Source organism: Gymnogyps californianus, chromosome 17 (genome assembly GCF_018139145.2).
Source record: "Gymnogyps californianus isolate 813 chromosome 17, ASM1813914v2, whole genome shotgun sequence".
Classification (NCBI taxonomy): Eukaryota; Metazoa; Chordata; class Aves; order Accipitriformes; family Cathartidae; genus Gymnogyps; species Gymnogyps californianus.
The window spans coordinates 4558135-4578228 of NC_059487.1; the positions used below are offsets into that span (position 1 = coordinate 4558135).

The following is a 20094-nucleotide window of genomic DNA, read 5'->3' on the forward strand; positions in this document are numbered from 1 at the left end:
GCGTTACAGCACCTCAAGCGAGAGAGACCCCACACCTCTGGGGCACAGCCAGAGTCTCCCTCCCACCACCGAGCATCAGCCTACCTGGTCAGGTCAGCGCCGCAGACAATAGCAGCCGAGCCGGAGAAGAGAAAAAGAGAGACGGGAGCTCTCTCCACATCCGAGCGCGGCACGACAGCCGAAGCGCCTCGCTCCGCGCCCGCGGTACGGCCCGCACCCACCCGCCGCTGTTCCGAGCTGCACCGCAGCCGCTCCCGGGCTGGCAGCGGCACCGTAGCAGCCCCGGAGCCCGAATCGTTCCTTGGGCTCGCTGGCCGGGAGTCAGCCCCGGGACAAGCGCGGAGCTCAGCGGCGAGGCGAGGCGTCCCCCTCCCTCCGCCCCGCGCAGGCGGGAGGCGAGGGCCAGCCCGCGGGGGGCCGGAGGTGGGGGGGGCCCGGCCCGGCCGCTGCCTGCCTGCGCGGGGAGCCCCGGGGCCCGCAGCGGCCCCTGCGCGGGCTCCGGGAGAGGCGGGACCGGGGCGGACCCTACGCGGGACCGCTGCCCGAGCTCGCCCCCGCGAACAACAGCAGCTGTAACCGGTCCCTCAGCATCTACCTTAAACATCCACCCCGGCCCGCTCCCCGCTGGCAGACGGGGAAGAAACGGGGCGTCCCCAAAGGAGAAGCACCCTAGGCCGGGGTCACCCTCCGGGGAGAGACGGAGATTTCCTCGGCAAACAGCTGAGGTACAGCAAATTTTATTTTTTTTATTTTTTTTTTTCTAAATAAAGGACCTGCGAAAATAAAGACATGGACAAACAAGTTTTATTTAAGAGCATGTTGCTCTGGACAAATATTTGGACATGCGGAGTTCAGGGGATGGGGAGGGAAAGACAAGTAAACATGAACAAGGCATACTTCATAATTAGTGCAGGCTAGTGTAACTGTTACACAGTCTGCCCATGCAAGACTCCAGAGAGACATGGTTACTTCAGGAGCAGAGACAAACATTTTTCACAAGCGGCAATGTGCTTTTTGGGATGCGACTTCCTAATTCAGGTCCTCTTTAAAAATGAGTTTGTTGAACGTGTGCATCAACACCAGGAGCAAACAGCTGTTCTGTTCATAGCCCGACGACTGGATAAACCCTTAAGCCACAAAATTATGGCTCATCCCAGTCCCACCAACTGGTTAAATCAAGTTGTTGGCGAGTGCCTCTTCGGGCTGTAATCTAACCTTGTATTAGCCTGTCAGCTGTGCTGAAAAAGCATATCCTGGGCAGAAATGAAGGAAATTCATGCTCAGTACCTGCTAAATGCTTAATTATTTCTTGTATATTGGAGGTAGGCTCATTTCATTTGTTAGACCTGAGTGTTGAAAAATTGTTTCGTACTTTGAGAACTGACAAGTTGGAGATCAGAAGAGTGCTAACTGCAGTATGAGTAAAACAATCACTAGGCTGTACTGCATTTAAGCTCCAGTAAGAACCGCTACTGAGAGCTGTTGCCTTGATCTTATTTGTTTGAAATCAACAATTAGTAGTAGTGAACAGAGAGTATCACTGTGTTTGGTCCATATAAAAAAGGAACTCATCCCTCTGTAAAGTGGGAGGGGAGCAGGGTACGCACCCAAGCACTGGACAAGAGGCTGGCTGCTGTCATCCATTTAATATTTAGCCAGTCAATACTGTTCACTCTGAAAATAGCTGTTGTGACCCGAGTGCGTGTCGACTTAGTCTTGAGTAAGCTTCCTTTTCAGAGAATCAACCTCCCTCTGCCATGCTGCAGTAGCTCTCACTGATGCTGAGGAGGATTGCTGCTAATGGTTGTGGGACTACCTGCTTTATTTCCACCCTGAGGTGGTTCTCTGAGCTTCATCACTCTGTTCCAGTTTCCTCCCCAAGACTGAAGCCAACAGCCCTCTGCTCTCCAGCCTCAGGGAGCCCAGGATTTTCACAACTTTTTCACCCAGCAAAACGAACAGCTGAGCCATGCAGATAGTCAGAGAGGATGGCAGCAGTTGAATCCTCAGGACATTAGAGATCTGGAGCAACTGGCAGACAAAGTTCCAGATGAGAGAAGAAAGCATGGTGCACAACAGCTGGTGAAGAAAAGGAGGAACAGAATTGTCATGGCAATGATGTTTTCAGAAGAGGTTCAGTTTTCAGTAGGATATAAATGATTTGAGACCACAAGTGCTTGTTCCCTTCCCTCATCCACCCAACACAACTAGCAAGCCTTTCAGTATGAGTATTATATCCTACAAGAGACAAGTTTAAATCCCAGTTCTTCAAACTACTGTGTTCAAATCAATACTTGTATATGTGAAGAGCTCTAGGAGAACCAAATGGTACCCTAGACAAGTCCAAGCTCATTCTTAGCATTGTTTCTCTAGCCTTTGAACAAAAATAGTAGCTACTATGGGGCTATGTTTTGGATCTGTGCTGAAAACAGTGGTGATAATTCAGGGATGTTCTAGTTACTGCTAAGCAGTGCTTACACAGAGCCAAGGCCTTTTCTGCTTCTCACCCCACCCCACCAGCGAGCAGGCTGGGGGTGCACAAGAAGTTGGGAGGGGACACAGCTGGGACAGCTGACCCCAACTGCCCAAAGGGATATTCCATACCATAGGATGTCATGCTCAGCATATAAAGCTGGGGGAAGAAGGAGGAAGGGGGGGGACATTCAGAGTGATGGTGTTTGTCTTCCCAAGTAACCATTAGCCCTGCTGGAGCCCTGCTTTCCTGGCGATGGCTGAACACCTGCCTGCCGATGGGAAGTGGGGAATGAATTCCTGGGTTTGCTTTGCTTGCACGCACAGCTTTTGCTTTACCTATTAAACTGTCTTTATGTCAACCCACGATTTTTCTCTTTTGCTCTTCTGATTCTCTCCCCCATCCCACCGGGGGGAGTGAGTGAGCAGCTGTGTGGGGCTTAGTTGCCGGCTGGAGTTAAACCACAACAAACAACAATAAAAAAAAAAAAGTGTTACTACACTGACTTGGTACTGCCTTGGTGGTGTTAACGATGTCAAAAATACTTTGACTTGAGATATTACTGATTCCATGCTAAAGGTCAGCTTCAGGGTGTGCTAGTTAAACAACTGCAGCAATTTAAGATGACACCAGTCCTTCGCTATTCTAGCCTAACAAAGGTTACCGCTCCAGCAAAAGTGGTGGAAGTAAATGTGAGTACCTCAGCTGCCGCAATTCAAAAAGACCAGCAAAGTAAATGAGTAGACAGGACTGTGAATAGTGACAGTGGAGGCACAGAGCAGCTTTCCTTTCTGAGCCCCTTCTGCAAAGGAACATACAGTCAAGGCACAGAGAAAGAGAAGACACACAAGACATTAAGCTCTTCCACTGCTTCAAATATATCTTTTGGGATTTCTATAAAGCCTGAGGATTAGGACTGCCATGTTTGCAAAGAGACTTCTGGCTTCAGCTCTTATTGAGCATGGGAAATACGTCTAATTTTTAGTCACACACTCCCCTGTAAGAAATCTGAAGCAGCTTTTAAAAATACATAGTATCAGCCATACATACCAGGGGAGTTTCTATATATAGTTGAGTTAAACTTCTTATCTTAGAGGAATAGGTAGAAATTTTCACTGTTTCAAATGCAATTCTCAAGGACTTTTAAAATATGTATACATACCTTTAAATCTATATACACACATATTTATACAGTACACACATATGATAGTTATTCTGTACAATTTTGTGTTACCTTTACCTTGTATACAACAGGAGTCATTCCAAATAGGGAAGACAGAAAAAACTCTCATTAGTCATTAACCAAGCAGAAACCAATCTTACAGCTTTCTCTTACCCAAGAGGCCAGGGAGTCAGGCAGAGGTGGGGGGGAAAAAAAAAAAAAAAAAATCAGAGCTGAGGCACAAAAGCAGTAGATATGCAAAGAGGTAGTCTGGTCACACTACTCACCATCATGATCTTACAGAAATTGCTCTTCTCAATGTGGGAATATCTTATCTCCTGGCTCTGAGACCAGCTGTCTGAGATTACAGCAGAAAGACTTTGCTTTTGGCTTTTTGGATTTGAACTCAGATAAGCAGGCTTGGGCCTCAGTTTTCCCACAGATCCACTGGATTGCACCTCCTCTTGCATTTCTGTACTGGATGTGTTATTCTGGTTTTCTTCCTCTGTTGGTTCATCCTCAAATTTAGAGTCAGAATCAGGCTCATCAGAAGATTGTTTCTTTATTTCTTCTGCACTGGGCATCTGTGCTAGAAATAGGTTTAAAAAGAACATGTACAATACCTGTACGTGACTTTTTCTCCCTAGCTGTATGCCTTGCATGTTCTACCTAGGAGCTGGGCAAGGTTCTTCTTGCAAATCTTTTTCAGCTGTAATAAAGGATTTCCAAACCCAACTAGGCAATAAGAGGCCTGTACAAGTGTTTGATTTTAACCAATTAGCTCTTAATCAGCAACTATATTAAAGGAGGAGCTGAAACACATACCACTTTTTACTTGTGCCTGCTGTGAACTAGTATAAAATAAGTGGGTATGACTGAATTAGGAAGTTATTAAAAAGAGCACTGTTTTATTTTTTCTTTTAAGAGCGATTGAGAAACACTGTAATGTTCTAATCCTGTAAACACACTAGCATGTAAAAATCTAGTAATGTGTCTAGTCTTATTGATTAAAACGAAATTTAGAGCATTTGTGGAAATTGTTGGAGGCCTGGTGCTAATAACAGTCACTATAGGGCCAGAAATTGTGAAGGTCAATGTAGTACGCATAACCTGAAAATCTCATTCAAAGCATCAAGAGATTCCAGAGTTGCTCTGTCTGGGCAAAAAGTATAAGTATGTGGCACAGCTACCCTTTCCCTATGCAAAACAGATATTTTATTCTGCTTTGCAGACGTCAGCAGTAAGCCATGCCTATGCTGCTCAGGGTACCTTGTACAATTGTCACAACCTCTTACAACCTGCATTTTTTAATTACTGTGCTCGGTTACTCCCAAGAGTACACTTGAGGTGTGGAGGGAAGATACTTTACTATTGAAGCAAGCAGAGGCTGTTATGAGCATCAGTTGTGTGCTAAGCCTGCAAAATGGGGGCTGGAAGTAAAAAATTCAGCATCCACACACAGGCAGGACAGGAAAGGAGGGAGGAGGACAACCTGTGCTGTGGTGAGTACCTCCTGTTCCTCTGCTGTCTGGGGGTATTGTCTCATTGTCGCTATTCCTATGGGATCTATTATAGGACTGGCTACCACGCTATTAAGTGAGAACAGAGGGCCAATTCTATTCTACCAAATAGAAGTAAAAGCTTGCTGAAGTAAAATTTTGTTCTTATTTTCCTTCCTACAGCTGTTCTGCAAAGGCAGAATCACTGCTTTTGAACTTACGATTGATTCCTCAGCCGGGATTGCTTGTGCTCCAGCATTAGAGCAAACTAGCAAGGCTTTATCCTCGTGAGTACATCAACAAGCCTATTATTAGCCTAAACCAAAGCCTGTTATCAGTTACTGACATGTTAGAAATAAGAATCAGTGATGAACTGGAAAGAGGAGCAAAATACACAAATAAATGAAGATGCACGTCCTGCTCCCTTCAAAAATTTCCTATCAGCCTCAGCATTGATAAAAGAATCCCTTAACAGCTCCCCTGGTAACACCCTCCACCCCCCAAAAAAGAAGTAGTGTAAGAGAACTATAATGCCAGAGTCTGAAAGTGTACAAAATTAGAGGGTTAGGTTTGCTCTCTGGGGGATTTTTTAATAGAAATTTACAAAAATTACTTGTCCTTTGCCTTTCTTAAATTAAAGTACCTCTGAGAAAAAGGGAGAGGGTAAGGAAGAACAGCGGGCAGCAGCTTGTCGTCTTATAAGCATTTTTAATAGAAAAGCATAATCATTTGAGTTTGGTTTTCCATATGCTACCAACAGTACTAAAAAACCCTTTAGTTTCCTTCCGTGACAAGTGGCATTAGCCTAAAAATAGCTAGCAGAGTGCTTTAAAGATGAAGCTAATAGATAAAGCCTTTATGCAGGAGCATTTTATCTGATCAACTGCAGAACTTACCTTCATTAAGTAGAAGCTGTAGCCAGATAATCATTATGATCAACAGCATTACAAATGGCAAACAAAACCAGAAGAAAAGAAGAGGAAAGGTCAGATCATTCACCAAAGGAACCAGAGGATACTTCATTGCTTGCTTCAGGCTACACTAAGTTTAGAACAGCTTGCCTGCTCTGCTTTACTAACTGCCTTTTAATAACTCTCGTTGCATCACTGTGTTAATCACAAGAAGACAGCTGATGTACTCAGCATGGTTAGCAAAAGGGACAGCCCTGTGCTATGCAGGGAGGGAGTAATAAGGATTAAATACGGGATAAGAACAACTGAGAAAACATCTGATTTGATTGTCCTTCCTTCGGCTGCTATTTAAAGGATAAATACAAGTTAGGAAGCTTTCAAGGCTTATGTTAAAACAGTAGTTAAAGGTATGTTTATGTCTTCAGATATAGGGGAGATAATCAAGCACTTCAGCCACTTTGAAACTGGGCAGCCAAGGTTGCTTTTGAGAAATCAATAAAGCAGAATCAACCCTGTAGAGATGTGTAGAGGATGACTAGCTCAAAATTACTTCTCCCAGGCTCTCTTATTTGACATGGAGCACAAATATGTCCCATATCAACATGGACTCTATTTTTAGCCTACTCTCTGTATTTCCATCTATTAGTTAATCCATTAGGAAAATAAACCTTTGTATTTTAATTGCCTTTCTATCTCCCTTCCCTCCAAGAAAGGCAAGCTAGCATGCTTCATAGGGTATGTGTCTATAAATGTATTGCTTAATAGTAAAGGATTTCAGTAGCGATCAAAGTAGGAACAGATATGTGACTTTGGTAACTTGATATTTATCACACTGTGTGTTTCTTCTTCAATAAAATAAAACCATTATCTATCACGTACCTCACAGGGGGTTGTTTGGCTAAATTAATTGTTTGTGTAGCTCTCAGTAAACCTCAGGAGAGAGCAGCTATGTAAGTACACATTATGAATGATTGCATGCATTTAACGTTCTTGCTTGTGTGCATGTGTTTGTTTTTATGTAGTAACAGCCCCTTGAAATGAGCCTTTTAATCCCAAGATCTAAATGAACTTTGCAAATTCTTATTAATTCACGTTAATAACACCCCTGCATGATAAAAGAAAGCTATTATCCCTACTTTGTGCATTGGGTAAACCAGTGAGAAAAGCCATTAATGCCCTGAGCTTCAAGGACGCTAAATATTTGCAGTCCGCATTTCACACAGCGGGGGTTGCAGGTTGGTGGCATTTCTGAGAATCAGGCTGTTAGTGGTTTGTCTACAAATGCCGTGACAAGAGCGACGGGAAGGAGCAGAATCCAGAAATTGTGATCTCTTCAGTTTTAAGGGTAAAGTGTTTCTCTTAGTCCTGTCACTGGGACCTCTCGGGGTCCACGCTGGCTCTTCACCGAGCCGAGCTGGCGGCCAGGTTTGGCGAGCGGCCCATCCTTCCCTCCGCCGCCGTGGCAGGAGGGCTCCCACCCTGCGTGCCCGTCTGCCCGGTGCAGGGCGCGGATCCGGCAGAAGCTCGTTGAGAAGGCGAGGACGCCTCAGCCACGGCCGGCGCCCTGTTTTGGGCAGGGAGATGTGCACGCTGAGTGCTGGCGAGGCCTCGGCGAAGCAGCCGCTGTGTGCGGGATCTCCCAGGGCGGCCTGGCACACGCCAGGGCCGCGGGTGTTCACTTCCACGCAGGCCTCAGACACCGGGGAGGTTTCAAGGTCGAAGCTTAACTCGGAGTGGCAGAGGGCGCGGGTGTCCCTGCGTGAAGGGGGAGTTGGGGGGCGCAGGCCCGCCACCCCCGCGGCCCGGTCGACGGCTGCGGCTCGCCCGAGGGCCGCAGCCACCAGCCGGCGCTGCCCCGCGGCCCGGAACGTGTGTCGGCGCCCGCGTTCCCGGCCGGAGGGAGCCGGGGAGGGCGCAAAATGGCGGCGGCCTCGCGGGTGTTCGCCTTCCGCGATGCGCGCTGGGCCCCCGACCCGGTGCTGGAGCCGAGCGCGGCCGTGCGGACGCCGCAGCCGGTGCCGCTGGTGATCGATAACGGCTCCTTCCAGACGCGGGCGGGCTGGGCCTCCGCCGACCCCGCCGTCCCCGCCGAGCCCCTGCTGCGGTTCCGCTCGCTGGCGGCGCGCAGCCGCGGGGCCCGCGGCGGGGCCGGCGCCGAGACGCAGGTGGGCAACGACCTGGGGAGCCCCGAGCCGCTGCGGTGGCTGCTCCGCTCGCCCTTCGACCGCAACGTGCCCGTTCAGCTGGAGCTGCAGGAGCTGCTCCTCGACCATGTCTTCCAGCGCCTCGGCGTCGCCTCGCAGGTACCGCCGGGCGGGGGGGGGACGCCGGGCCGGGGTGAGGCCCTGAAGAAGCCGGTGAAACCGGGCCCGGCCCTGCGAGGGGCTTGGGTGGAGGGGGAGGTTGTGCGTGATGGGAATGGAGAGGCCCAGCATCACCTGCTTGTCCAGGGACGTGGTGTTGTCCCCCTGCTCGCAGATAGTCACGGCCTGGGTGGATGAGCCCTGGGCAACCTGCTGTGGCGACCCTGGCCAGGCCAGGTGCTCCCCAGGGGTGTCTTTTGAACCCCGCTATTCTCTTGATTTCTTCATAGTTTTGTGGTAAAAGGAAAGCAGGAGGATACAACTGCAGGGCGAGAGGCTTGGACTGCAGCATCTTGTCAGGCTGTGGCCGAGAACCAGTGTCCAGGATCAGTTTTTGAGAAGGATGTTAAACATTATTCGTTTTGCTCTTATTAGTAGTGCTCGTTGCCTGCTTGTTTTGTGTACCCAACTGAGTTGAGAGTTGCTCCTCAGACCATGAAGCCTTTGCCTGCATGACAACACCAGTTTGAAAGCTTTACCTAGTGCTGAACTAAACTTCCACCAGTTTTCACTCGCACTTCGTCTCCTCATTACATAGGTTTTGGTTACTTAGATTTTTAATAATTAGTATATGCTTTTAAAAATCCATTCTCCTCCGCCCTTAGGGGTTTATTCTTTGGTTGAAATAACATTGGAAGCCTCGCTATAGACAAGACTTCTTTTTTACTCCCTTAAGCATTAGATATAATTTAACTTACATGATCAATAGCCTGTACATAAAAGTGCTTTCTCATTGCTGTTTGGGAAGAGTTCTTGCTGATGTTCAAAAGAAGAGGCAAGGATAAGTATCCCTGGATTTTCCTTTCACACCTTTATTATTTTTCTTTTTTCTTGTCTCTTACAGGGTTGTGTTGATCATCCAATTGTTTTGACAGAAGCGGTGTGCAATCCTCTGTATTCGAGACAAATGATGTCAGAGCTCCTCTTCGAATGTTATCAAGTGCCAAAAGTGTCCTATGGCGTAGATAGCTTGTACAGTTTTTACCACAACAGAAGGCAGAACTGGCCCTGCAGTGGTTTGGTAATATCTTCAGGTTATCAGTGTACGCACATTTTGCCAGTCTTAGAAGGCAGGTGAGTTCTTGGTGCCTTAAGTATGGTGCAGCCTCTCTTTGTCAGTCATTGACTTGTCAGGGATGCAAACACCCATTCCTCCAGCATTAGGTATTCTAGCTCCTGCAGTATAAGTTCTTGTCAGGTCTTAATTTATACTGACGAGTTAAAACTAGGTCTGCAGATTTGCTAAGTTCTGTTGAATTTTGAATTGAAGAAACAGTGCTGTCCTTGTACATATTGTATTTTTAGTTACTATTCATGCATAGATCTGTACTTTCAAAAGTAGAAGGGGATATCTGCCCCAAGTAAGATCAGGTGTTAAAAAACATATGTTAGGTTTTAAGGCAGCTTTGGGACAAAAAAAAACCTGCTCTGTGAGATTTCTGCAGTTCTTGAGGCTTTTATCATTCTGATTATGCTGCTATGTTGCTCTACTCTTTTTTTTTTTTTTTTTTTTTTTTTTTTTTTTTTTTTTTTTTTTTTTTTTTTTTTTTTTTTTTTTTTTTTTTTTTTTTTTTTTTTTTAAATCCTTACTGGAGGAAATGGCTGTATTCTATCTGGTAGATGCTTCAAATTTTCGAGGGTTACACCTCGCCAACTGTGAAATGTTACAAAGGTTAAAGGAACTACTTTTAGCTCCACTAACCATCACTTCCCTTCTTAAAATAGAACATTTCCTTGCTGTAGCCAAAATTATTTACTGGTTGTTTTGTTTTTTTTTTAAGGGCAAACAGAGCCTTTCAGAAAGCATCTGCAATAAACAAAGTAGTGATTATGCTTGTTGTCTGAGAAAAGCAGGTGTGTTAGGTTCACTGGTAACTGAATCTTGAAATACTTATCTGTGAATATTCATCTGTCAACCATATCAGAAATTAAATAATCCTGGGGAAAGCAGGAGGTCTGTTTTACACTGAACTTGTGGATCTCTCCAATCTCAGTTGTGTCTCTCTGCATTTTCAGGTTGGATGCTAAAAACTGCAAACGTATTAATCTTGGAGGGTGTCAAGCAGCTGTATATCTTCAACGCCTCCTTCAGCTGAAATACCCAGGACATTTTGCTGCCATCACTCTCAGTCGCATGGAGGAAATACTGCATGAGCATAGCTACATTGCAGAGGACTATATAGAAGGTAAAACCAGCTGTAATTTACCGCTAGATAGTGTTCATGCAAACTTAGTTTTGTCCTCTATATCCCTTGTTCTCAAGTTGGCTGGGTTCTGGCAGAAATACTCTACTACTGTTTTGCTTTCTTTGTAGCTGTCTTTCTGGTAATCTACCTCATGGGAAATGCTTGACAACAGTTTCGAATTTAACATTAAGATAGAAATAAAATTAAATTACAAAAAAAAAAAATCTATATGAGTTCAAATTTCTCTGTGAATGAAAATTGGGATTATTTCAGAGGAAAATAATTTAAAATTAGTTTGTTTTATTAGTTACTTTATACTTCCAACAAAACATTAAATTGGTTGGGGTGATTTCTGCATCTGGCCATGTTTCTTACCTGCTTTAAGGTTTCCAGAATTGCAGAGGACGCTTCTCATGACTTCTTGTGAATTAAAGAAGTTTTTAAATTTCCATGGTAAATGTGGAAAGTAGTGGCCAAAGAAGAGTGTTTTCTTAAACTTGTCACTTATGAAAGAGCCTACAGGAGTCCTTAGAAATATGTGAGAACTCTCCCTTACCTTGGGAAGAGAGAAGAGACGTTAGTGTGCACTTCCCACTTCTTAGTACTTTGTGTTTCCTGCATGCTGGAGATCAGAGTACTAAGAACCATGTGCACTGAGTATGTGACTGGAAGGTAGTGCTCCGAGGGGGCAGCTAAATACGGGGGCAGCTGCCAAGAGGTGACAGAATCCTAGGCTGGACCGTTGTTGCCTTCTTTCTTCTAAGTCTGAACTTAGCGTGGAGTGCGTACAACATACAAATCATCGTTTTCAGCCTGGCAAGACAGTTATTTTGCTTTCAAAACATTCAGAGCTACAGAAGTGGCGGTCCCCGGAGTACTATGAGAACAACATGCACAAGATGCAGCTGCCTTTCTCTAACAAACTGCTGGGAAGCACTCTGACATCAGAGGAAAAGCAGGAGAGGCGGCAGCAGCAATTACGTCGACTTCAAGAACTCAATGCACGTCGTCGAGAAGAGAAGCTGCAACTTGACCAAGAGAGGCTGGACAGGTTACTATACATACAGGTAATCAAGGCAAAGTTTTCTGTGTGATCTTGTGGGAGGAGGGCAGGCTGCCCTCGGAGCTTTATCAGAAGGTCATGCATCACTGTAAAGAAGCTACGACGGTCCTGTGTATTTTCTGACAGGAGCTTTTTAAGTTTACTTGCAAGATAAAAGGGAGGGATTATCGATGCAGAGGATGCTTCCAGGTTCTGAACAGTACTTCTTTTGTGAAATATTTTGAGCGCTGCTGAAGCGTGCACATCATAATATCTAGTAATGAAGGCAAAGTACCTGTACACGCACAGTTGACAGATAGTTGGTTACTCTGTGTTGTTCATCATATCTAACTCTGATGTGTCTGTAGGAACTTTTAGAAGATGGTCAAATGGATCAGTTCCACAAAGCTTTGGTGGAGCTGAACATGGACTCTGCAGAAGAACTTCAGTCTTATATCAACAAATTGAGTCTGTCTGTTGAACAAACGAAGCAGAAAATCCTACAGGCAGAAGTCAATATTGAAGTAGATGTTGTGGACAGCAAGCCAGAGGTACAATTTCTTCACCAAGTCAGTCCTCTTCTTATCTCTGAGAGAATTAAGTTTCTATGCTTGAAAATGTGTCCCTTCAGATTTTTATTGATGAACTAAGCTTTTCCTTTAACACACGGCGACTCATTGTTAATTTGGCAACTGCTTCTCTTTTCCAGCTTTCCTATGCAGCTACGGAAGGTGACAGTTTTGATTTTGTAGAGTACGCCTGAAATCAGTAACCCTTCTTGTGCTGTTCTGCACTGTGCTCTGGGACATATCTTATAGTTTGATTCCGTGTAGTTCTAAGCATAATCTCTAGGCTTCCTGACAGTAGCTGAAGTACGGTTATATGAAATCAGTAAGTTTCCTTAAAAATTTCTTGCACACCTTTAAAAAGTTGGAGAAAAAAGAAAATAGCCCTTGTAGGTCAGAGAAGGCACCACTGAAGATACCACTGCTTCCCTTTGTAATTACTCATGGTAGTGTATGCCAGCCACTGTCCTTACTTAAGGCTTGCTGAATTGCTTAGAGGTTGTAAATGCAGCAGCTAACATAATGATTTTGTTCATACTTTAAACCAACCTCTAACTCTGCTTTTACATTAATTTTGGTGAAATAAATGGGCCTGGTATGTTGAAGAATTTTTTTTTTCTTCAGTGTCTGACAATTAAATGACATGGATTTTTAAGTACTTAAACCTCAAGTGATTATAATCCCAAGACAGTCATCCTTAAATGTCAGTAGCCTTCTATTAAAGATATAGAAGAACCTGTCAAGCTTTTTGTTAAAAACAGTATTTGTTTTCCTTTCTGTTCTTCCCTTTCAGGTGCAGAGAACTTTATGGTAAACAGCTAACCCTTTGTCTTCATTCTGGCTATCTTTTTTTGGTGCAGTTAGTCAGCATGTTCTATTTTGTTTACTTAACAATGAAAGATTAATTGCTACACTTGGTCGTTGGAGTTGTCTTGAAGATGAGAAGCTTATTTGGCTGCTTTGCCAGACTAATACAGGGCCAGCACATAGCAGCTCCTTCTAAGAGATGGTGTAAGGCTGTTCGTGCATTTACTTGTAATTGCCTTTCAAGGCACATAAGATAGAGCTTTTTTAGTTATATAAATCTTTGCTCAGGAAAAGGTAGAGAGAAAAACAGAAAATTGAAGCACAGAGAAGAGTGGTGCCAGATATAGGAGTTCTTATGTCTTACATGGAACTTGAGATGTAGCCAAAACTAGCAGGTGAGCCGATATCTTCTGGGTGTTATATTTTGCCTATCCTTGTCAGTAAAGCTTGTGTAAGAACCAGAATGACTGCGTTTGAGTGAAATTGAGGTAGATGATGGACGTACCATTGTGGTAAAGAATCTTTCTGCCTTCTATCGAAAGAAATTGTTCTAGAAAAAGATAATTGAAAGACTGTCAGCTTCTTGTAATTTCACTCAGTGGTTGCGCCTAAGTTCCAACATGCCTAAGTTCCAACCAGTCCATCTTGGATCCCACGCTCCTCTTCTTTACTAGGTGTAGTCTCAGGCCTTGGAATGAATCCGCAAGCCTTTTTGTTTGGTCTATGCTTTGTGAGAGCACCTGCAATTATCACCAAATCTGTTTGTGAAGATAGGCCATCCCTCTGTGGCTGTGTAAAGGAGTCTAAAAGCTAATTATGTTGTCATAGGGTTTGTGCCAAGTCTTCAGCTGAGTTCTATGTTTCTTTCTGTTGCTGGTTTGTTGGGGTTTTTTTAAAACATAAAAAGAAATGGATTTAACAAAGCGTAAGTGTTGGAGATAACTTCAGGTGACTACTGTTTGTTTGCTGTAATAATGAACACTGCTTAAACTTCAGTTTGAGTAATTGCTTGGGTTTTAAGTGGATGTTAGCTAGATACTTAATGTTTAAATGATCTAGCTTTATCTTATCCTCATATTGCTTGCTAGACATTGCAACAAACGTTTCAAATTTAAAATAACAAAAACAAATCTTTAGCAACAAAATCCTAAAGGTAACATTGTAACACAAAAATGAAGGCAATAATTAAAAAGCTGCTCCTACTTCACAAGAGTGAAGTACTCTAGGATTTTGAGTGATGCTTTTCATTAGGAAGGAGCTTTGGGAGCACCTTCATATCTGTGTAAAATGTAGGGGCTTTTGGTATATCCCGTGTGCAAGTGCTAGGCGGTTGAAACTGTCAAAAATTGTGTGGCGGCTTTGTAGCTAGCAAATATTTGTTTTCCAGTCCCACACAAGCAAGGCATGAAATTTAATGGTAATTATAGAGCAGTTAGAGGTGCTGGGAGTGCACCAAGTTTTAACCAATTTGAAAAGTTATTTTAATAAGTTTTAGTATGTTGTTATGTTTAGGACGTGGCTGGCTAGGATCCTGGCAGTCAGCCTGTTGACTAAGGCCTTTAATTTCTGAGCTGGCATCGCGATAAATTTATTGAAAGTGTTTGATTTTTATGCTTTGAGTGAATGTCTGTCTTAACTTGTTTTCTGGGTTGTTCACCATGTTGATTTTTGTCTTCAGTGCTGGAGAATGGCATATTTGATTTCAGCCATGTTAAAAAGTTGAGATTTGAGGAAATCAGCGTTGAATTTTGCAAATGTGTCACCAGAATTGAAGTCATATATGTGTCTAGCACACCTGAGCTAACTTGCCATAATATATCTTCTCTGTTTCCAGACTCCCGATTTGGATCCATTAGGCAGTGAACAGTCACTGGAGGATGTGGAAAGTATTAATGAGTTTGAACCTTTATTTGCTGAGGAACAGCCTGAGGTTGAGAAGCCTGTTGCTGCAGTGCAGGTTTGATTTCTGTATCTATGCCTCGTGCCAGAGGTTGCTGCCTCCCAGTTGTCCAACTAGTCTGCTAACATTTCTCCAAACGCAAACATTGTTTGCCTGCTCTTGGAAGAGATGTTTAACTATCTGAACAGGACATTAAGAAAGGAGAAATCCTTGCAATCTTAGCTGATGGTTTAGAACATGAATATACCCACTTGGCTCACTCTGCAGACAGTGCCTGTTGTAGCAGTGCCACGTTATTAGGGGAAAAAAGCCCTGTTCCAGTTTTTTTCTGTGTGATGCATAGCCTCATATTGCATCCCAGTGGACACAGCTTTCAACTTGTGACATTGAGCCTTAGGATTGAGTGGCACCAAACAGAATAAAGTATAGGAAAAGTCCAGGTTCCTTGGCCTTTTGGAACCTTTTACAGCATGGCCCTTTCTCTGTGAGAGTGTTACGATCTGTTTTTTGTACAGAATTGTTTGGAAATTTTGCTTATTCTAGAATATTACTGTTCTTTAACATAATTTCCCACTACTTTTCAATCTCATCTTTTTAAAGCCCGTGTTTAACCTGGCAGAGTACCACCAGCTTTTCCTTGGCACTGAAAGAATCAGGGCTCCAGAGATTGTCTTCCAGCCCTCCCTGATAGGAGAAGACCAGGCTGGTATAGCAGAAACCATGCAATATGTCCTTGAAAGGTGAGTTTACAAAGCTGCTTGGCACTTACTTCAAACAAGCTAGTCTTGTTTTGATATCAGCTTTTGCAATACTGGTTACTTAACAGTAATTTGAGAAAATATGTTTGAATAGTCCTTTTTGGTGGGGTTGAGCATTGCAGGTTAGACATGTCTTCCTGTTCTGAAAACCACATGTAACTCTGCTTGTCGTAAGTCAGTGGTCTCCAAACTTTTTTGATTGATTACCCCATCAGTAAAAAATTTCTGAGCACACACCTCCAATATATCTATATTTATAAATTACATACAGGTACTACTGAACTAATATATTATGTACATTTTAAAACGTACACAAAAATAGAAATTAAAAAAGGATGAGATAAAGGTGAAATAAACACTATTGTAATTTCCTTATTTATTAATGGTACAAAAAATATCTTCTTCTTGCACACACCCCGCTTTGGAGACCCCTGGCCCAACTTGTTATAGAGGGAAACAACAAACCTTGTAAATGTCCATCCCATGGAACAATGAGCTGGCAGGCTCTGTTTTTGGGAGACCAAAATCAGGGGTGACATTGTGAAGTTATGATATAGACACGCTTGCTGGACAACTATTTCCAGACAACTTAGCATTAGCAAAATGTCACCCCTGACCTGTATGAACATAGAAGGTTGCATTTTCTGAAATGTAAGAATTGCAGCTCTACTGAGTTGTTGATTTACGGGGTACAGTGCACAGAGTGCTTTAAGGATTTTCTTGTACCACCCTCTGAATTTCCAGAAAACAAATGAACACAGGTTTGCATGCTAGGGAGGTGAAGGAAGTTTCTCAAAGTGAATCCTGAAGACAAGGTATCAGTGTTCCCCATAGCTGTTCAGTTCATAGGAGAGGTGTCCTTGAGAAAGACTGAAGTTGTTTTTTGTTCCTTGTAGGTATCCAAAGGAACAACAAGCTATTCTTGTCCAGAATGTTTTTCTCACTGGTGGAAATACAATGTACCCTGGACTGAAAGCCAGAGTCCAGAAGGAACTCCTCGAAATGAGGCCGTTCCAGTCATCTTTTCAGGTACGTGTATTGACACGATGCTTGCGTGAACAGCCTGTTCACCTATGTTCAAAAGTAATTGGGGTTGGGAGAGGTACAGAGGGGGTGTACTTACAGCATGGGAATGGAGAGTGTTTTATGACAAGACACTGCAAACAGCTTTCTTGACCTGAGAAGATGAAGGTTAAGCAAAGATACAGTTGCTGTTTCTGAAGACATTAGAGAGAGTAGGGTAGATGCCTTGGAAAAGGAAAACCTGCTTCAGCTAAAGGACCATGCACACACAAGCATGTTTGGCTGGAAATTTGCAGATTGATTTCTTAGGATTGGGACAGTTACTATCTGGAGCAAGCGACCTTTGTTAGGAGTAGTTGCTGGGAAAAACTGTGCTCACTTCAAAACTAAGTTACATGTTCAGTTTGTTACATGTAATGACTGTCTGGGACAGCAGCAAAAGAGATTCAGTGAGTATCTTGCAAACCTGTGATCCTTTGCATCTTTTTTAGTAGCAAGCACGGTACAAGCTGGGCAAGTCCCCGAGTTTGCCATGCATTCTGTAAGGAGACTTGCTGTTCTGAAACCACCTTGTCTCCTCAAATCTACTATCTTCTTGAATAGAAAATCAGGTTATAAACTAGGGAGAGAAAAAAAATCAGTGCAAATATAATCTTGTAATTCCACAACCCTTGTTTTGTACGGTTATTGTACGTAGCTCTGGGCCAGGTGTGACTGACAGAAACTTAGTTACAGCCATATACTTGGTAGTTTTAGAAACGATATTGCTTGCTAAGTTTTGAGTATGTAACTTGTGTCTGTAGGAAGAAAATCAGTGCGTTTTTGTCTGCTTTTAATGTCGCTGCTTGTAACTGAATAAGAGCTTCCTTCTTTCCGTTCAAATATGGTCCATAGTGTGGTCCTGTCAGAAATCTGTCACTTCACAGGTATCACACATGGGATTTACGTGGTGTCTAGTCTAGGAGGCCCATAGCTGAACCAGGAAAGCAGTTCATGCTACAGTAATAGGAGTAGTTTAAATGGAAGTATGAATCTACATCATTGGAAAGAGCCCATGCGGTTCTTTCCCACATACTGACATTTCTTAGCCTGCAGTATTCCTCCCTGCTACTTCAAGGAGGAAGTTTTGCTGGAGCACTTGATACTTGTTTTGCAGTACCACCAACTCTTCCAGCATTGGCTTCCAGCTGTGAGGGCTGTTGGTTGTGAATGTGATACACCCATGTGCTTTCTCAGCCTGTGGAAACAAAGCAGGCTCATGAAGAATTGATCTCAAGGTGAAAACACACTTCAAACCCACTCCTAACATTATTCAGTGCCTCTGGGGAAAAGTAATCAGCTCAAACTTCTGAAATTCAGTGGTTTGTGTCACATACCGCTGTAATCAGGGTAAAAAGGGCTTTTATCTCCTGTGTTGAATTGACATTGTTGTTCTATTTTCCTTCCATCCAGGTTCACCTTGCTTCCAGTCCTGTTTTAGATGCCTGGTATGGGGCTAGGGATTGGGCAGTGGAATACATGACCCGTGAGGAAGGCTGGATAACCAGAAAAGACTATGAAGAAAAAGGGGGAGAATACCTCAAGGAACACTGTGCTTCAAATGTCTATGTTCCCATTCGCCTTCCAAAGCAGGCCCCGCGGACAACAGAGGCATTAGCACCAAGCAGAGCGCTGACATCCAGCACAGGCAATCCTTGTGAGCAGGCATAGCACCGCGCTTGTGGCACAGACCCTCGGGTGGAGATGACAGTGCAGAGAAAAGAAGAGTTACTGGCGTGTGGTGTGAGCTGTGCATGGAGTGCAGGCCTCAGCCTAGCCTTGCTGGCTGCTCAGAGAGCACTGAGCATCTCATCCAGTTGCCGGGAGGAGGAGGACAAGCCGCGCCGGGGCGGCAGCTGGCATGGTCGTAGCACTCGCAACGCTTAGCGCCGCTCATGCGCAGCACAGGAGTATGCATCGGCAAGGAGGAACGCAACAGAAGTCCATTCCGGAGAAAAATACCATCTTATAAACTTTCATAGTAAGACTCAGGGTTTTTTGAGAGTGTATGTTTTACAGCTTTTTTTTTTTTATTTAATTAAAATGTACTGGTTTTATACCGCTTTTATTGCGTGATCCAGAAGCTGGGCTTGTATCAAGCGAGGCAGGCCAGCAGGCGTCTCCCTCGCTCGTTGCAGCGAGCGTTTGTTGGTTGGATGTGTTGGTTGGGAGGCATCGTGCTGCTGGAGGCCGGAGGGGCAGATCTGTGCCTTTCCTCCTGAGGCCACCTGCGCTCGCGTCTTGTTTGATTTCCTTCCTGCTACACACTTTCTGCTAAACCACCGCCGAATAAGCAGTGGGGTTTCAGATACTTTTTGAGATAATTTATGTCACTAATATCAATGTCTTGGTTGAAACTGGAGACCAGGTCACCTAAAGCACTGTCCAGCTATAAAGACAGAACCCTCCATAAAGCGCAGTCTGGAAGTGGTTTTGCAAGAGTGGTGGCTGAGCAAGGCAGCTCTCGACTGGTGGGACTTTTTTATCAAAAGTTGTTTTAGCAATAAAGCAAACTCTTTGCTTTACCACTAACTTATGTGCTTCAGTGATTTGACCTCTTTAAAGAGTACAGCAATAAGGATGTATTTGATTGGTTGCACCTTGCTGAAAAATGCAGGTTTGCAGCCAGGCCCCTGTCCTGCACAACACGCTCTAGCTTAAATTTGACTGGGGATTCAGTTGTCATACTGAACAACCTGCTGTTGCTTTCCCAAAAGAATAATCAATACTAAATGCTGAACTGAAACCTAAGCAGACTCCATCACTTTGGCAAAAGCTGTAAACTATTAGGCTGGAAAAGGTAAGACTATGGGGAAAATATCCAGACCAGAACTGGTATAAAGAAGGTGAAGAGGCGGTGGTTTACTGTCCCCAAGGGCCACAGAGCATCAAGATAAGTTGTCATCTGGCAGACTCAAAACAAAGGACATGAGGTGCGTGTTGGTGCTGAAGTGAGGAGTTTGTTGCTGCAGGATGTGATACACACATTTCTGGATTCAAAAAGTATTACCCAGATCTACAATTTAAAAAAAGAAAAATCTGCTATCGAATACGGAGGTCTCACCTGTGTGTAGGAGGTCCTGCAGTCACGTATTCTTCAGCGAGCGTATGAGGGAAGCGTTGTTACAGACCTGCTCTCTTAGGTGGTTCCTGCGGCACCCAGCACTGGTCGCTCTCAGGTGGGATACAGGTCTTGGTGGACCTTTGGACCACCAGGTCCTAACAGGCTGGTGGGCAGGGGAGGAGGAGGAGAAGGGAGCTTGCTGCCTTCAGGTAACCTCAAGTTTGGACTATTGATCCTATCCCTAGCTGCCTGGAGGCGTACTAGTTTTCAGGACCATTAAGGCAATTCTATGGGTGGTAAA

At 44.2% G+C, this 20094-nt stretch overlaps 2 protein-coding genes across 3 annotated transcripts; one reads left to right on the plus strand and one right to left on the minus strand.

Annotated features, from left to right (window-relative positions):
• Positions 1–782: 782 nt before the first annotated feature.
• On the minus strand, positions 783–6157 carry ADIG (adipogenin). 2 transcript variants are annotated; one of them, XM_050907429.1, is made up of 3 exons: positions 6031–6157; positions 3923–4224; positions 783–2079 (listed from the first exon to the last, which is right to left on the minus strand). In XM_050907429.1, exons 1-3 carry the CDS (start codon positions 6155–6157, stop codon positions 1822–1824), a joined length of 687 nt encoding a protein of 228 aa, XP_050763386.1. In that variant the 3' UTR covers positions 783–1821. The 2 variants fall into 2 exon arrangements, with proteins under 2 accessions (XP_050763386.1, XP_050763387.1); XM_050907430.1 differs by lacking the exon at positions 6031–6157 and adding an exon at positions 4259–4319 and having other exon boundaries at positions 3923–4153.
• Positions 6158–7964: 1807 nt separating this feature from the next.
• Positions 7965–19261, plus strand: ACTR5 (actin related protein 5). The gene is made up of 9 exons (XM_050907581.1): positions 7965–8348; positions 9253–9482; positions 10425–10594; positions 11444–11661; positions 12005–12187; positions 14844–14966; positions 15510–15649; positions 16564–16696; positions 18143–19261. Exons 1-9 carry the CDS (start codon positions 7965–7967, stop codon positions 18398–18400), a joined length of 1839 nt encoding a protein of 612 aa, XP_050763538.1. The 3' UTR covers positions 18401–19261.
• Positions 19262–20094: the final 833 nt, after the last annotated feature.

Coding starts and splice junctions, on each gene's coding strand:
- ADIG (XM_050907429.1), bottom strand. CDS start 6,157: ATGAAGTATCCTCTGGTTCCTTTGGTGAATGATCTGACCTTTCCTCTT. Junction 4,225..6,030: donor ACAGCTTCTACTTAATGAAG/GTAAGTTCTGCA, acceptor ACCTATTTCTAG/CACAGATGCCCAGTGCAGAA. Junction 2,080..3,922: donor ATTTCTGTAAGATCATGATG/GTGAGTAGTGTG, acceptor TTTCTTCACCAG/CTGTTGTGCACCATGCTTTC.
- ACTR5 (XM_050907581.1), top strand. CDS start 7,965: ATGGCGGCGGCCTCGCGGGTGTTCGCCTTCCGCGATGCGCGCTGGGCC. Junction 9,483..10,424: donor TTGCCAGTCTTAGAAGGCAG/GTGAGTTCTTGG, acceptor CTGCATTTTCAG/GTTGGATGCTAAAAACTGCA. Junction 14,967..15,509: donor AGCCTGTTGCTGCAGTGCAG/GTTTGATTTCTG, acceptor ATCTTTTTAAAG/CCCGTGTTTAACCTGGCAGA.